This window comes from Pecten maximus, chromosome 15, assembly GCF_902652985.1.
Source record: "Pecten maximus chromosome 15, xPecMax1.1, whole genome shotgun sequence".
NCBI classification, from domain to species: domain Eukaryota; kingdom Metazoa; phylum Mollusca; class Bivalvia; order Pectinida; family Pectinidae; genus Pecten; species Pecten maximus.
Genome location: NC_047029.1, coordinates 13,979,126 through 13,998,513, shown reverse-complemented (window position 1 = coordinate 13,998,513; position 19,388 = coordinate 13,979,126). Strand labels below are relative to the sequence as shown.

Here is a 19,388-nt window from a genome sequence, read left to right as displayed (position 1 = left end):
AGGGGCCACGGTGGCCGAGTGGTTAAGGTGTCCCGACACTTTAACACTAGCCCTCCACCTCTGGGTTGTGAGTTCGAAACCTACGTGGGGCAGTTGCCAGGTACTGACCGTAGGCCGGTGGTTTTTCTCCGGGTACTCCGGCTTTCCTCCACCTCCAAAACCTGGCACGTCCTTAAATGACCCTGGCTGTTAATAGGACGTTAAACAAAAACAAACCAAAAGGTGGTCTTGGCCACCAGCCATTCACATCGCCTGAACAATGCCTAGCAGACAACATACAAGAGATCCCAGAAGGATCTTGGCACCCACAATTGAATGATCTGTATTGGTTTCTACAGTTGCGTGATCGCACAACGTTCCAAAAACATTGTGCGCACAAATGTGCGATACAAACCGCACAACTGTGAGATGTAAACCGCACAGCTAAAGATAGGGTTATAAATATTACGGAATAACTAGTTATACGAAAAGATATAAGAAAAAAATAAAATTATGATATAAGATGGTCGCTTTTATATATACGTGCTGCATAACAATTGTTTTCATGCATGGAACATGTATGACCTGATCATTTTTGCCATTTAAGTACCGTCAATTTGTTTCGCAAGTATTCGTGATGTTTTTGACGGCCTGGTGATACATCTACATATACATGTACCAGAATGGTAGACGGACATCACTACGATTATTTATCTTACTTAATACATAAATTACATTTATTATGTATTTTTAAACACAACAGAAATGTTTCTATTCAAAACAAGTCGTTTTATCTGTTGTTTAGTTCTACATGTATTAAATAGCCTGAAAAAATCTCGCTAAATACACATTCCTTCGACTCGCCAAGGCCTAGTGGTGTCCTCAACGACGTCAGAGCAAATTATATAAAGTCCTTTAATAATCATTTAGATAACTTATTTAACTATACATCGGTATTTACTTTAGTTTCATTCCTAATAATTATTGCATATATTTCACCAAAAATATGGTAATTAGCTGCCTCGTAAAATGTTAATCGTTGTATATCTTTTACAATCATTCCACACGTTTAAATAATTAGATGACGCGTTCCTCATTTTATATCGACCACGATACATATCGCACATGTACCGTTCCAATCGCCCATCGTGTGCACATTTTCCTGCACGATCCGTATCGCACATCGTGCGTGCACACATCGTGGAATGTTGTGCGATCACACAACTGTATGTCTATTACTGATCTCTCTACGTGTCTCTCCTTTCTTTGTTTACTTTTACTGATAACAGGAACAAGTCAAACCTAAACGTGAAGTTTGACAAACATCCCTCAGTACATTTCAAAAATTAGTGATAACAAATTTCAATCATCAAAATCCAAGATGGATGCCTGTCGGCCATTTTGTTTTTCTGATCAAAAATCTGAATTCAAAAGGCACACCTAGCTAGGGACCATCGGGGTCCAACACATGAAGTTTGAGGAATATCCTTCCAGTACTTTTCAAGAAATAAGGATAAGAAAGATTATTTATGGACAGACATACAGACAGACAACAGTCAGACAATGGACCATGGACGCAGGGCAGTGTTTTTTTTTTTTTGGAGGGTGGTGGGGTTTAAAAGTAAATTCCATTTTTGGGTACTTGGTCCAATGAAACTAATAAAAATTTGTTTTGTTTTATCGGCGACAAGCAAAGTTCATTTGAGGGACATCATTGTTTTTATTTCTTGACAATTTTTGTCAAAAATACTCTGAAGAAAGTACAAATGTCAATTCCTTACACATGGTCAGCATTACAAACAAGCAGATGGTACAGGTGTAGCCAGTTATTTATAAACTCGTCACAGTCGGACAATTTTAAGCAAGACAACTCGCCCAGTGAAAATACGTGTGGATGAAATAGCTGAATAACATTATTTATTTGGACGAATAATTCTAATTTTGAAACTAAATTAAACTAGGAAATTAAATTTTTTGGGGTTGGATTTAAGTGACAAATTTAATTGCATGGGTGGCTGGATTTGACATATCTTAACCAGAGTTAGTTCAATGTTCTACTGACTGAACTACCACAGCCACTTTCATGTTAAGGATGTAGAGTAACTAACTTGTTCAAGGTATTTGTCACAGTTGATGAACTCTCGTTCATGAGGATCCTGAAGCTTGTGTGTTTTGATGTACTGCCAGAGAGCATTGATGATGACCGGTCGAGTCTGTGTGTGGACACCCAGTAACCTGGCCAGTCGCTGGTCCAACTTAAACTGTGATGGCTACAATATACAATACATATTCAATCAAAACTAGCTGCCCATCCAAAGATCATATTCAAAATCTGACTTTGATATGCATATCCTCACCTCATTAATTTCTATAGCAATTTATCGGAGGGCTGTTCTAGGAAGATCCAGAAAAAGAAATAATATTAGTAGGTGCCGGAGAGAATGAGTCTAATTCTATGGTACTGTTCTCACTGTTTTTGGTGGTTCCTGTTTGACAAACCCAGACTCCTTCTGTTAAGAGGAAATTTCACTTAGTAGCTCTGAACATATGTTTAAATTTTTGTATACATTTTGTACTTTTCTTGCAAACCAATATGAAAACAATTTACATGAAACATACACAAATATACAGTACACAAACTTAGTTTACCACTATTTTTATCAAATTGTTTCCCATTATATGTTAAATGTCTAACCTGGTAGTCCAGCATTAAGAGAACAGTACATTTCACGTTCTGGTCACCTGGGCGTTTCACCTGGAATCCGTCTGTTTCCTGTGTAGTTGGTGTCCTGTGCCACTAATAATATACCATAATTACTTCACATGATTCAAAGGTGAATTCTAAATATTGAAATTTTCAAGGATGAAATTATAAGAAAATATTGGAGCAATATTTCATGGGATATATCGTGTACTTGTGTGAAAATAAAACAATGAGAAAATGGCTCATGTATCTCTTTTTGTCTTCACAAAATGCAACACATTTTCCGAACCTTGTAATTTACAATTCTACCTGTCATCTGCGATTTGTTGACAAGATCCGAATGGAATAAATGATGTATTGCTTTATTTTCAAAATAAATTTCAGTCATAGATTATTGATGTAGATCGGACTATCCTCTTCCATCTTATAAACCAACATGGTAGCGAACATTTTCGCTCTTGCATATAGTCTTATCCTGAAATACGCTCACTCCCACTTCAACCCATTTTAAGTGCACGAGCCCCCTTAAGTATATAAAGAAATCTAAACAATCCTGTAGATCACATTGTCTTCCTAATTACCTCCACCAGATGGTTGTCTGGTCCATATAAATCCTTGTCCAGCTCAATCACAAGACTTTTGAAGAAGGAAGAAAACTTCCGTTTCACCTTAGCAGGGTCACTTCCAAGCTTTGCACTCATGGACTAACAGAATAAAGATAAGAAATAAGGTATTTCCTCTCGTAGGTATAACATTTTCAACCTCAATCAGAGATAATCAGAGAAAATTTTGGCTTTATATAACAGCATAGTTGGTATTAAAGTATAATAGGGTTTTAGAAGCTGCAGTATTTACATATTATCTAAATCGATTAGATGAAACGAGATGATCAACTGTGACTTACGTCTTCAAGAAGTCGCCCTTCCACCCTTAGCTCCCAGGAGGCAACGGATTCGTCTCCATCCTATAGAGAAAAGATACAGTGAGAATCAATCAAGCTCTATCATCCATAAATAAAATCACAACCTTCTCTAATTCTACACAAAGGATGTTATCTATCAAATATCTCTGACTGATTAGATAACACTGATGGAAAATACTGAAGAAACTGTTGTTCTGTTAGTGTGGGAATCATTCCAGTTTAAGGATTCTGATTGTGATCGTGACTATGATACACGGGACGTCATTTCACCAACAATCATTCCAGTTTAAGGATTCTGATTGTGATCGTGACTATGATACATGGGACGTCATTTCACCAACAATCATTCCAGTTTAAGGATTCTGATTGTGATCGTGACTATGATACATGGGACGTCATTTCACCAACAATCATTCCAGTTTAAGGATTCTGATTGTGATCGTGACTATGATACATGGGACGTCATTTCACCAACAATCATTCCAGTTTAAGGATTCTGATTGTGATCGTGACTATGATACATGGGACGTCATTTTACCAACAATCATTCCAGTTTAAGGATTCCGATTGTGGTCGCGACTATGATACATGGGACGTCATTTTACCAACAATCATTCCATTTTAAGGATTCCGATTGTGGTCGCGACTATGATACATGGGACGTCATTTCACCAACAATCATTCCAGTTTAAGGATTCTGATTGTACTAGTGACTATGATATATGGGACGTCATTTCACCAACAATCACACTCCTTACATTTGGCCACAATGGAAGAAGTACAATTAACAGACCATTAGAAAACATGGCCCAGTTGTTCAAAAGGTGATTAGCTTCTAATTACTTGACAACATTAAGTTGCAGAAAAACTATAAAATTACCTATCACCTGTATATACAGCAGCAGAAACTTGCTGCTGAATTCAAAGGGAGCCAGTGTTATCTAGCTTTTAATGGACCATAAGACTGTTGCTTAAAGACGAACATGTAAAAGATCTACATAATACTTACCTCTCCTTCTGGTTTGACTGGGTAAAATGTGTTGGAAATGAAAATGCGAAGCTTCCTTTTTTGCTGAAAAAATACATATATAATTGTTATGGAAAAAATAACTACTACCACTTCATAAAGCAATTACTGCATCAGCATAAAACCTTCGATGCATAGTTCAATTAAGTGGAGTTCTCATAAAAACAAAAATTGTGATTATGTTGAATTTCTTCATACGAGCAGCATCCCAAAGAAATTCTCTATATTGGAATTCACCTCTGTATTTGTGGTATGATATGTAATTAACTTTCGGTCTTATCTGAGGAAAACTTACCTTCATCGGTCGTTTGAGAGCTTCCTGAATGTCCAGTCTCTTTCTCATAATAGTTGTATCAAGTTTTCTCTCAAAGGCCAGCAGATCCATATAGGCTTGAGACTCGGGCACCAAGTCTCTTACCTAGATCATTAAAAAAAAATAGTCAAATGTCAGATTCCAGAGTAGTTTATATTATGGTTTATCTAGAATGGAATGGGTTAATGTATCAATTGTACTGTGTAAATGCCCAAAAGTCATTACCAGGTATATACCCTTATAGCAAAGGACAAACTGATGGTGATATTTAGTGAGAATTTCTGAAAATGCTTTGAATAAAGTGCAGAAGGAATGAAGTGAGGAAATTCGAGTAGCCACACCCTATGATGCTAATATCTTATATTTACTTCCATTTATTTCACTGTCTGTACTGACAGAACAAAGGGAGATACATTTGTCAGCCATTGACTGATATAGCTCCCCGTTTAATTTATCGTTAATATATAGACTAGTTTGAGTAGATGGTACATCCAGATATACAGAGAGCATTGTCATTGCTAATAACTTACTCTTTGAGGGAGGATCTTGTCAGCAACCTTCTTTTTTTTCTTCCTATGTTCAAAGAGACAAAAGCATTGTTTGATAGTTTATACTTTTTGTACAGATGTAATTTTGATATTATGTTTTAGATTTCTTCATGCTACTATAGTAACCTGTCTTAACCAGAGTTATAAAATACAGATTTCCCCCCCTTCTGTATGAAGAGGTTCAAACTCACTACAATCTGATCGAGGTTCAAACTCACTACAATCTGATCAAGTTGTTTTGTGCACTGCGTGATCCCAGGATCATACATGTGGAATAAAAAGAGATCCTAGGTGGATCTTGGTACCCAACATTGAATAATCTTTATTGGTTCTATGTTTCACTGATCTTCTTTTTACAGACAGCATCAATATCTTTGAATATTTAATTAGTGAGTACTTTTTCACGTCAAGAACAAAAACGCAACAGTAAAGCGTAGCTGTTGAGTCCTGGATTTCTATATCGAGGACCCCTCTGCCACATTGACAAGTTTCTTACGTCTTCATATGCTGGGCCGCCCGAGGGTCTGGGGGTCGCTTCCTATCCATAGGTCCCTGCATACCTGGTGGTCCTGGGGGTGGGGGCATACCTGGAGACATACCTGGTCGCATACCTATACAAAACAGTAAGTATGGCTGTAAAGTCTTGTATACCTAGATATATCTGTAAGTGATAGTTGTCTGGGATGTTAATTATACATTAACAATATATTATGCATAGTGCCATATAAATAGGTGACCTGCAAAACAAATAACTCCAATATACAGTCAATTTTCTACTGTTCCTCATGTATTTTACACCAATTCAGTGATTCGTCAAAGTTTTGGAAAAGGTGTTCTCTGGACTTGTCTGAAAAAAATCCTACAAAATTACTGCAGCACTACTATTATACAAATATATTATATCATAGTTAATGAAAGTTTAGAAGAGTTTCACCAACTGGTAGCTTTAGCAAATAATAAAACATGTGTTTGCTCAAACCTGCCATGCCATTTGTAAATACTACCATTTTTTTTTTTAATTTTGCAATTTGAAAACAACTTAACAGGTTTCATTTCAATCTTTAAATTATGTTTATCTTTTCAAATACTAGTCCCATCACTTATAGTGCAATAGTAAATCCTGGCTGGACATATATATAATCCACTGATTCTATTTAACAAGTTATTCTACTGGGGATTTATTTGTAACATCAGTAAAATATTAGGACTACATTTAGATGTATTATGAATCTTAATGAAATGCAGTAACGGTATATGTCATGTTTTGCTATAATTAAGGATTCAATAGGTATTTTATTTGTAACAGCAGTAATCATATTAGGACTAGCTGTCTATCTAGAACTAGATGCATGTTATCAATGAAACAACAAATCTAAGGCCAGATGAAACAACAAATCTCAGGCCAGATGAAACAACAAATCTAAGGCCAGATGAAACAACAAATCTAAGGCCAGATGAAACAACAAATCTAAGGCCAGATGAAACAACAAATCTAAGGCCAGCATTAAAAGCAAATGAAGTCAGCCAGGTGTAAAGTATGCCTGTAACATAATCAGGATAATAAGGATCGTATCAATATACAACATGCATATGAAGGTTGTCATGTTGTTTTCTCACAGAAACACACACAATAAAATAAAACATTTCATTTGAATTTCAATATCATAGTAAAATTTAGAAATATTATAAGGAAATGAACCAAAAGCAATGCATGTTTAGAAGTTGATTCTTTTAATTTCATCAATACAATTTTCAGTTTTGTGGTATCTTAAACAAAACGTACTTAGCTAGCACGATGTCCAATGGCTATATAATGTAATGTTGACAAAGTCTGAGATATTTTTAATGGAGAATCACATATCTTTAATGGAGAGTTACATATCTTTAGTGGAGAAACACACATCTTTAATGGAAAATCACACATCTTTCATACAAATGCAATGCCAGTCATTCAAACTAATTATTGAAACAAAACAAAATCTGAAAAAAAAAATAAAAAAAATATTGATTTTAAAGCAAAAGTAAAAAAGAAAAAGAAAAAAAAAGATAATTAATCAGCTTTAACAACATGCTTTCTAAAAAAAGTTGTATTAAAATCCTCGCATCTCTGCCACAAATCTGTTCCATGTCAAAACTCACATTGTACATAATTATGTACATACACATTGCGATCAGAAGACAGCTATACGATATATCTGACATCCAGCCGGTTCTACAAATCATAGGGATCACATGCACATCAATGCTGGGACATTTTGATAAATCAAATGTCACTGTACCTTGAATTTGAAAAATACTATTACAGACTTTGAAATCTTTTACACTTTATCTAATTAAATAATGTGGGAAGATCCCTCTGTTGCAAAATAAATAAAATCGTAAGCTTGTTAAACTGATTTCTTTTTCATATTTGGAGTAATTTTTAACAAGAACCTGTTATAATGAAGGTTGAACTTTAGAGTCTTATACAAATGAAATAATCACTGGGTATGTACATGCAGCATTTATATTGAGGACAACTACATGTAGCCAATGAAGCGGGCAGCATCATCATCATCACTGTCCATACTCACATTGTGAGTCACCCTTCACCTTTCCACTGGCTGTAAAATTACAAGGCCAAGACCAAGATTTACCATTAATAATCAAAACTGCTCGTCAGAATCAAGCATTTCTGAAATACTGTTAGACTGCATGTACTTCATGTGGTAAGTAATCTGATACTTATATCATTGTTGAAAAATCAGATTTTCAATAAATCAAATTCAAATTAAAAAAAAAGTTAACAATTCATTGTTCAAACATCTGCATGAAACGCATATTCAAATTGCATACATAGCCATTTGTAACAAAAGAGGCCCAGAGTACCAGTATCGCTCACCTGGTTTATAGCAAACATCAACATATGTTCATGTTCCACTGGTTAATAACTTTATTTGTTGATGTCTAACTATGCTATATGTACGATTATAAGGTGGATGGGGATCTCATGTATCTATTTATTAGCACAATGTATCATTATAAGACATATACACTATGTGTTGGTGATCCGAAGATATAGATTTGAATTTCCTGTCGTAGTTGTACCGAGAGAAATATATATAATATATGTACAATACGTATCCATGTATGTAAATACATTGCGATCCAGGTATTCATATCATCTTATAGACGACTTCCACAATGATCATGTCAGGGTATCGGGCCAACCATCACTGCGCCATTGAAACGTTGTTTTTTTTTAAGAACGCCGATGTGGCGCAGCGGTATAGGCTGCGGGTATTTCTGGCTAGGCGATTGGGTGCCGTAGATCGTGAGTTCGAGGCCCGGTCAGGGCACAATTCAAAAAGTTGTCTTCCTTCGTCATTTGTGTTGCTAAGTTATATATCTATTTATTAGCACAATGTATCATATACACTATGTGTTGGTGATCCGAAGATATAGATTTGAATTTCCTGTCGTAGTTGTACCGAGAGAAATACTTGTATATATATACCAGTCTATAAAGTGGAATTGTAGGTTTAAAAAACCACAATGTGTCATATGACAATGTTTACTAACAGATAATATGCTGTATGACAAAATATTTAGCAAACTTTGTTAATACACATGTACAATGTACCACAGTAAGCAAAATATTGAATGTTTCAAATACATTTTTTTTTTACATTTTGGAAAAGTTTATTCAAAATACAAATACACATTTTGAAAAAAAAATATATAATAATTTGAAGTAATAACACTTATAAGAAAAGTGTATAAAAAGACCCCAAAAATACTATTATTACAAAAGTTATAAACTTAACAAGAAGAATATACAGTGTACAATGTACTAGTAATTCTGCAAAAGATGAAATAAAACACATTTCACCCACTGGTAAATCAACAATTTACTGGACATGTCTCTGGTAAATCAACAATTTACTGGACATATCTCTGGTAAATCCACAATGTACTGGACATGTCTGGTAAATCCACAATTTACTGGACACACATCTCTGGTAAATCAACAATTTACTGGACATGTCTGGTAAATCAACAATTTACTGGACATGTCTCTGGTAAATCAACAATTTACTGGACATGTCTCTGGTAAATCAACAATTTACTGGACATGTCTCTGGTAAATCCACAATTTACTGGACACACATCTCTGGTAAATCAACAATTTACTGGACATATCTCTGGTAAATCAACAATTTACTGGACATATCTCTGGTAAATCCACAATGTACTGGACATGTCTGGTAAATCCACAATTTACTGGACACACATCTCTGGTAAATCAACAATTTACTGGACATGTCTCTGGTAAATCAACAATTTACTGGACATATCTCTGGTAAATCAACAATTTACTGGACATGTCTCTGGTAAATCAACAATTTACTGGACACACATCTCTGGTAAATCCACAATTTACTGGACATGTCTCTGGTAAATCAACAATTTACTGGACATGTCTCTGGTAAATCAACAATTTACTGGACATATCTCTGGTAAATCAACAATTTACTGGACATATCTCTGGTAAATCAACAATTTACTGGACATGTCTCTGGTAAATCAACAATTTACTGGACATGTCTCTGGTAAATCAACAATTTACTGGACATGTCTCTGGTAAATCCACAATTTACTGGACATGTCTCTGGTAAATCAACAATTTACTGGACATATCTCTGGTAAATCAACAATTTACTGGACATGTCTCTGGTAAATCAACAATTTACTGGACATGTCTCTGGTAAATCAACAATTTACTGGACATGTCTCTGGTAAATCAACAATTTACTGGACATGTCTCTGGTAAATCAACAATTTACTGGACATGTCTCTGGTAAATCAACAATTTACTGGACATGTCTGGTAAATCCACAATTTACTGGACACACATCTCTGGTAAATCAACAATTTACTGGACATGTCTCTGGTAAATCAACAATTTACTGGACATATCTCTGGTAAATCAACAATTTACTGGACATGTCTCTGGTAAATCAACAATTTACTGGACATGTCTCTGGTAAATCAACAATTTACTGGACATGTCTCTGGTAAATCAACAATTTACTGGACATGTCTCTGGTAAATCAACAATTTACTGGACATGTCTGGTAAATCCACAATTTACTGGACACACATCTCTGGTAAATCAACAATTTACTGGACATGTCTCTGGTAAATCAACAATTTACTGGACATATCTCTGGTAAATCAACAATTTACTGGACATGTCTCTGGTAAATCCACAATTTACTGGACATGTCTCTGGTAAATCAACAATTTACTGGACATGTCTCTGGTAAATCAACAATTTACTGGACATGTCTCTGGTAAATCAACAATTTACTGGACACACATCTCTGGTAAATCAACAATTTACTGGACATGTCTCTGGTAAATCCACAATTTACTGGACATGTCTCTGGTAAATCAACAATTTACTGGACATGTCTGGTAAATCCACAATTTACTGGACATGTCTCTGGTAAATCAACAATTTACTGGACATATCTCTGGTAAATCAACAATTTACTGGACATGTCTCTGGTAAATCAACAATTTACTGGACATGTCTCTGGCCATGGTAAATCAACAATTTACTGGACATGTCTCTGGTAAATCCACAATTTACTGGACATGTCTCTGGTAAATCAACAATTTACTGGACACACATCTCTGGTAAATCAACAATTTACTGGACATATCTCTGGTAAATCAACAATGTACTGGACATGTCTCTGGTAAATCAACAATTTACTGGACATGTCTCTGGTAAATCAACAATTTACTGGACACACATCTCTGGTAAATCAACAATTTACTGGACATGTCTCTGGTAAATCAACAATTTACTGGACACACATCTCTGGTAAATCAACAATTTACTGGACATGTCTCTGGTAAATCAACAATTTACTGGACACACATCTCTGGTAAATCAACAATTTACTGGACATGTCTCTGGTAAATCAACAATTTACTGGACATATCTCTGGTAAATCCACAATTTACTGGACATATCTCTGGTAAATAAACAATTTACTGGACATGTCTCTGGTAAATCAACAATTTACTGGACACACATCTCTGGTAAATCAACAATTTACTGGACATGTCTCTGGTAAATCAACAATTTACTGGACACACATCTCTGGTAAATCAACAATTTACTGGACATGTCTCTGGTAAATCAACAATTTACTGGACATGTCTCTGGTAAATCCACAATTTACTGGACATGTCTCTGGTAAATCAACAATTTACTGGACATGTCTCTGGTAAATCAACAATTTACTGGACATGTCTCTGGTAAATCCACAATTTACTGGACATGTCTGGTAAATCAACAATTTACTGGACATGTCTCTGGTAAATCCACAATTTACTGGACATGTCTCTGGTAAATCAACAATTTACTGGACATGTCTCTGGTAAATCAACAATTTACTGGACATGTCTCTGGTAAATCAACAATTTACTGGACATGTCTCTGGTAAATCAACAATTTACTGGACATGTCTCTGGTAAATCCACAATTTACTGGACATGTCTCTGGTAAATCAACAATTTACTGGACATGTCTCTGGTAAATCAACAATTTACTGGACATGTCTGGTAAATCAACAATTTACTGGACATGTCTCTGGTAAATCAACAATTTACTGGACATGTCTCTGGTAAATCCACAATTTACTGGACATGTCTGGTAAATCAACAATTTACTGGACATGTCTCTGGTAAATCAACAATTTACTGGACATATCTCTGGTAAATCAACAATTTACTGGACATGTCTCTGGTAAATCAACAATTTACTGGACATGTCTCTGGCCATGGTAGATCAACAATTTACTGGACATGTCTCTGGTAAATCAACAATTTACTGGACATATCTCTGGTAAATCCACAATGTACTGGACATGTCTCTGGTAAATCAACAATTTACTGGACATGTCTCTGGTAAATCAACAATTTACTGGACACATCTCTGGTAAATCAACAATTTACTGGACATGTCTCTGGTAAATCAACAATTTACTGGACATGTCTCTGGCCATGGTAGATCAACAATTTACTGGACATGTCTCTGGCCATGGTAGATCAACAATTTACTGGACATGTTTCTGGCCATGGTAAATCAACATTTTTTTCACATGTCACTATCTTAATTTACCATCGTCTATAAACAGAAATAATATTTTCACACTTATTAAGCTAAATTTTAATAATGACTAAGTACAAATTCTGTACCTGTAAAAATCTAAAATGTTGCCGGCATGTTGATTCATTACAATACAAAATTTGGTAACTTGCTGAGTATTAACAATATAATTATAGAGTATCACTATATGTTAGCCATGCATTTAGCTTGTAAGCTAACAGCCTTTGATTAGGCGCTAATGCTAATATCAAACGACATCAGCATGCAATGAACTATGGGGTGTACAATTCCACAAGTCTGATACGCAAGGTCTGGCAGATATTTTATATTGGTACATATTTTTTGTTTTACTATTTGCTGAGAAAATAAATTGTATACACGTATCATAATAAGTAGAGTATTACTTAATTAGTCTGCAGGCAAGTACTTGAAATAATATGAAATTGTACATCCTTGCTCCCTAAAATTTACAGTGAGCGGAAATAAATGCATTGTATAGAAATGTGGAATGGATTTAAAAAAAATAATTTTGAATAATCCAAATGATCTTTTCACAATCAATGATCATGATTACAATTTCAGTAATAGTGCTTGCATTTCAGTTAGATAGGAATCATATCTGGTCTATTTTGATAAAAAAAAAATCATCATTTAAAACTTAGTTTAATTTAGAATAAAATAGATGTGTCGGACTGACATGAATGACCCCACCAATAATGAAGCATCCAAAGAGAGGTTTGAAAGCTGTATCCCAAACAATCTCTTACAATGCTCCTTCAATCAAGAGATTCTTCAATTTCAATATACTTTTTTTTCTGGAATTTTTGTTTTAATCTCCCAAAGGAATTAGTCAAGGCTTTACTTTTTTATTCATACTATTTTTGTGAAAATTTCGATTAAGACGACATAGAAATGGCCTATTACCAAATCAGCACTGGAGCTTCACATTATCATTCAATAATTACAAAAGAATTACAGTTATATCTTTACATTAAAGAGTAAATAGCAGAAATAAAAAGTTAAATTATGACAGAATAATGTCCAAGGGTAACAACTATAAAATGGTGAGGTTATCAGAAACAAAAAACAAACTTTTTTTTCTTATGAATTTGTTTACAAACAACTGCAAATAGCCAAATATAATGCATGGCATCTTCCATTACAAGCTGTAACAATTAAGGCTATATGCTCTACTGAATGTTCAATCAAATTTTCGACTAAATCAGCTGCACAGGCTGCTCACGATCAGGCAAGCATATACTTACTGGCTTTGCTGGTAGGGGGCACTGCTTGTCCTGTTTCAGACGAGGGATGAAAGCACAGGTCAACATCACATACATATATTACATATGCAAACAAACCTGAGACTTTATATCTTAACAGTTTTTTTCTAAAAAATAATCAACAACCAAAAACGCAATAATTATATTTTCCTGGAAAAAAAATCTACCGTAAAATGTATTGGAAAAATAACAATTATATAACACAAGAATACTTATAAAATATCTATAAAACACTCAAAAAAAAGCAACAAAAAAAAAGACTTATAATGACAATTTTTTTTCATAAGAAGATGTTATCAAGACATCAGTAAATTACAAACAATCACATATAGACATATAACATGGAAAGGTTACATTAGTGATGGGCCGATCATCGATAGTATTAAAAAATTTATCGATTTGAAACATTTCATTGATTATAAAATCCAAAAATTGATTAGTGAATTTTCCGTAGTGGTTTCCTGTTTTCCAAATTCATCTCCGATATTGTTTTCTTCATTAGTCATCAGGGTCCTGCAGGCGCTTGGTTGACTGGTTGTAGTAGCACTAAAGTGTCTGACTTTCCCATACGCGTTATACAAAATGGCAGACAAGTTTATTTGTTCAATCAACATTGTATCAGATTGCAAAGGTCTGGTGTTTATGTTGATGTTAAAATGTAATTTTAAATATTTTTTTAAGATGATCTTTCAAACAAGGAATTTGGTGGTCAACAGGTGTGGTGTTTATGTAAGAAAACGTATGGGAATAAAGATATAAGGAATAGACAAATGTCAATGCGTTTGCACTACACGTGGTTGAAATAAAGATGATTCATAATAAACATAGAAAAATGATTATACCTGTCAATAACCGCAACAGTTGAATTTGAAGTGAAGTTATTATGTAGTTGTGATTTCCACGAGTTAAATATTAATTGATCTGTCTGGTTAGTATTTAGTCATCTTTGTTATTTCTATCTCAAATAAAAGCAGCAACCTGAAGTTTTGATCAATTGTTTTGCTCCTGAATTTAACAAACAATAAAACAATGATGTTTACTAAATATCATTTGCATATATCTAAGACACATTTTAGACATTGTCTTCAGATTGAATGTGATTTAAAAAATATGTATACATTTGGAGTGCTGTAGAAATCGGCTTGTTTCTCAAATTATATAAACCTATAGCTACCTGCATATGGATGTGGTGGCATGCCCGCATGTGGGGGAACCCCCATTCTTTGTGGCCCTCCAGGTCCCATCTGCTGGCCTGGATATCCACCTGGTCTAGGACCCTGAAAATACCCAGTAGTACTAGTAATATATATATCAATATCTATACAATTTGAGAGCTTAAAGGTAGCATTTAAACATTCTATTACAGTGTATGAAAGATAAATTTGGAGTACATGAAAAAAGTACTTGAATATATATATATATGTTCTAATTTTTGTCTGCGAAATATGTGTACAATTTAACAGTAATAGTTGCTGCAATTTTATTAAAACTTGTATTGTATTATATTAATAAAATTTCATATATTAAATTAAAAAATCTAACTGTGTTGACTCTTTTCAACCTGACCTTAAATTACTGGATATTATGATTAACAAGGCACCATGAAAAAGATAGTTTAAGTTATCATTGTGCAATGTGTATCAAAACATTTATGTGAATGAGGAGATCCCATGGCATTCTGTTTGTATCAGTCTAACTTTCCAAAATTTATGAGATGTTCTATTGAAGTAGGAGTGAAAAAATGCACGACCAAACCGGGTATCGAACTCGGGACCTCCGAACACTAGCCGGATGCTCTACCAACTGAGCTACCTGGTCGTCGATGATCGACCCAGTCCAGTTCCGCTACACTCTTCCCTCCCTTTTTTTACGTCTTTGTCCCCGAAGACTTCACAACTCACAACCCAGGTTCGGGTATCACCTTGTCAAGTATTCACCTCACTTGAAACAAGGTTTGGTCATGGCACCAAATGTAGTAGGAGTGGAAATATGCACTGCCAGACCGTGGTTCGAACCTGGGACCTCCGAACACTAGCTGGATGCTCTACCAACTGAGCTACCTGGATGCCGATGATGGACCCAGTCCAGTTCCGCTACACTATTACAAACATCCACATTATAGTTCTCATTGTCTAAGCATACAGTGAGGATATTAAGTATACCAAAAATTTCCAGGAGAAAACAGACTCTGTTGGATTAATGGTTCGATCCCCTGTGGAGGCAAATTATAATTTATATTCACTTTCCTGCTTATAGGCCTATATCATGAAAATCTTGTATCGTCAACACTTTTTGTCACATATATCTTTTCTGGCGGAAATGCTTCGATTTGCTACTGTTTTTATAACTATATATAGCTATTAAAGTGTAATACTATAATAGTGAAATCAGGACTTCTACCGAGCTGTTTACTTGGTACCCCCATCACGAACCAACAGGGTCGGCCTGCCCCTGTCGGTGTAAAACATGAGGGACTGAACGAAAATATAAGCTATAATGTAGGATGGCCTGAAACCTAGATTTACGATACATACAGGTGGGTATCCTTGCTGTTGATACGGTCTCATCGGAGGGCCCTGGCCCGGGAATCTCTGAGACTGCATTTTCCTTTTTGTTCTTCAGTTTACACACAAGCTATGCGTGCGCAACTACACTTTCCGCTTCTGCTTGATCGACGATGGGACGAGTTTATCATACTATGCGATATGTTGCATAAAATGGGGCGAGTTTTTATGTCCTCTTTGTGAGGTCTATTCTTAGGTATGATTGACTAAAATAAACAGGAATTTATTAATTTTATTTTAAGCATATGTTTTTCCCACAACGAACGTCGCAGTAATATATTTTCCATATCAGTAAATGAAAAGTGAAACTAATTCAGACATACAGTAGACTGCAATAGTGAATGCTCTCATTCCGTCACAAAGGTATGTTAATTATATCACTATTAGTCGTTAAAAATCTTGACTTAGCAAACATTATTTAGTAGCAATTATGAAAAAGATGTTATAACTGCAAGCGGCTTTGAAATGCTAAATGATCGTAAGACTTTTCACAGCATTGGAATAAATTAAAGAACTAATTCCAAATATATGGGACTGGAACAATCTGGCGAGTTAATTTTACTCAGTTAATCTTCTATAAAAATATGTAAAAATAGCAATAAGCTGAGTACTATTTTGTTTTATGATTATGGCGCATATTGGCCTGTTTCGACCTAACGGTGACCGTTTTCAAAATAAAAAAAATAAATGTTAAAAACTGAGTTTTTGAATACAAACCTGAAATCTATAACATATAAATATTTTTATTTGCGAAAAATGTGTGTGTTCATTGCAATGGATATTTCATTAAATGACCGTATAAAGTTGCATCATCAGGCTATTCGCATTTTTCGATAGGGTATTTAGTAGTATTTAGTATAAAGATAAAAATGTTTAGATAGAAAATTCTCACATGAAGAAAAAAAAAGTGAAATCATAACCGATTTACCCCGTATCATTCAAAGTAAAATGTAATTGAACTGCAACGTCGACAACAGATATACATGGATGGGTAGTGTAAAATTCCTATTTAACATGTCAATTTTACTTTATTTCATATGGTATTAATTGGCTACATAATCCGTTTAGAACGGCGCCAATGGACCATGGCGATCTATTTTGGTACAGTGGGAATTACTGGGGTCACGTGATATTTTACCTGTATTTTTAGCACAGACTATCGCTGTACGTGGCTTAGGTCAGGGTATACAAGTTACTCTGCTCTTCATGAAATACACTCACATATAGTAATTAAATATAGTATATATATATAAATAATATAATATAGTAATTAGATATAGTATATATATATAAATAATATAATATAGTAATTAAATATAGTATATATATATAAATAATATAATATAGTAATTAAATCCTTTTGTATAGGATATAATGACTAAGCTTAATACTCAAATTTTACATTTAATTGGGAGCGCAAAGAGACTTCAAGGAAAATTCCTATAATCCGCGGCCCATATATATATTCTTCATCTTAATTTTTACAGTACGTATCACACAGTCCAACTTTGTGGTTCATGATTATTCAGATCTCGGATATGGAATTTCCTTGTGCTATAAATAAACGGCAACAATCCACGTCGGCATTCAATTTACAAGTCAGTCAGAACTACGCCTACATGAAATAGTTTTAGGAAAGGACGTCTATAAGCTGTAATAGCTTGTATATTTATCCTTTGTTTTTTTTAATAGACACGGTCGAGTAAACAAAAACTGCATTGATATATCACTGCTCCAGTCTATAAAATATATGCAGATTGTTTGAGACCATTTCATTTAGAAGAAACCCAGAAATAATATTTTTAGACTAGATTCTAAGTAGAAGATTGTAATAGTAAAAATAAAGAATGACAAAACTAAAGTGAAAGTAGAATGCATGTTAAATTTATGGATGCCGTAAATAATGCCCGTTTAAAAATTAGGATCTGGAAATTTTGTATTCTTTCTTTGTGTATGCGATAACAAAGAGAAAAAGAGGCGTTTAGTATGGTGGCTCGTTAGGGCCAAGTATCAAATCTCGCATTCTTGCACTCTCGATCGACCTTAGATCGAAAATGCGAGAATGCGAAAACGCGACGGCGAAAACGCGACATTAATCTCGCACTCTCGCCGTAGCGATTTCGCATTCTCGCCGTCGTGTTTTCGCATTCTCGCGTTTTCGCTCTTTCGCATTCTCGCGTTTTCGCATTCCCGCGTTTTCGACCTAAGGTCGAGATTGCGAGAATGCGAGATTTGATACTTGGCCCTAACGAGCCACCATATTTATGGTTATAAAACAGGTCCTGCCACCCTAGGGTATATGCGTGATTACATATAAAGGTCACATATCACTTTTACAGTATACATTTCCACATCTTATGATAAAGTAACAGACCATAAAAACATCTAATTATATACATGCTAATTTATACCCAACTGTCAATATATGGGTCATCAGCACTACAGGCACTGAAATATATATATCTGGAATATTAATTCAAAATATGCCAAGATATATTTGATCGTCAGATAAATGCAATGAGGGGTGGATGAGTACCGTATTATGAGATACAGTTAAGTGTTTGGACAATTTAAGTCCGTCATTTAACGATGTCCGGGTAGTTAAGTTGACCTGTTTTAAACGACGAGCCTTGTACAGCATTTAGAATGATAATTTGTGTTGACTTTACCTTATTTTGCACGCTTGGAACACTTGAACATAATGTCAATGTGTTCAATAATCATATGCACATTACCATGGTCCATTGGACAAACCAATCATGTGGGAAGGGCTGTTAAAAAGAACCCCGTGTTTAAGTCGCGTTACCGTGACATGACGTTTAGGGATGATCATCGCGACAAGGGACGATGTTTTCATGACGACATGTGTAGATAATATAT

At 34.8% G+C, this 19,388-nt stretch overlaps 1 protein-coding gene across 4 annotated transcripts in view; it reads right to left on the bottom strand.

Annotated features, from left to right (window-relative positions):
- LOC117343470 (SWI/SNF-related matrix-associated actin-dependent regulator of chromatin subfamily D member 1-like) overlaps positions 1-16,684 on the bottom strand; it is a 36,611-nt gene extending 19,927 nt beyond the window's left edge. For 2 of the 4 annotated variants that reach the window (XM_033905830.1, XM_033905831.1), the window contains exons 1-12: positions 16,479-16,684; positions 15,119-15,221; positions 13,927-13,956; positions 8,067-8,096; positions 5,990-6,104; positions 5,476-5,518; positions 4,928-5,050; positions 4,615-4,677; positions 3,588-3,647; positions 3,265-3,387; positions 2,675-2,776; positions 2,088-2,249 (exon numbers count right to left, since the gene is read on the bottom strand). In XM_033905830.1, the coding sequence (XP_033761721.1) occupies positions 2,088-2,249; positions 2,675-2,776; positions 3,265-3,387; positions 3,588-3,647; positions 4,615-4,677; positions 4,928-5,050; positions 5,476-5,518; positions 5,990-6,104; positions 8,067-8,096; positions 13,927-13,956; positions 15,119-15,221; positions 16,479-16,547 (1,023 nt within the window). In that variant the 5' untranslated portion in view covers positions 16,548-16,684. The remainder of the gene's footprint in view (positions 1-2,087; positions 2,250-2,674; positions 2,777-3,264; positions 3,388-3,587; positions 3,648-4,614; positions 4,678-4,927; positions 5,051-5,475; positions 5,519-5,989; positions 6,105-8,066; positions 8,097-13,926; positions 13,957-15,118; positions 15,222-16,478) is intronic. The other 2 variants (XM_033905832.1, XM_033905833.1) reach the window with 2 other exon arrangements.
- Between the last annotated feature and the right edge of the window lie 2,704 nt (positions 16,685-19,388).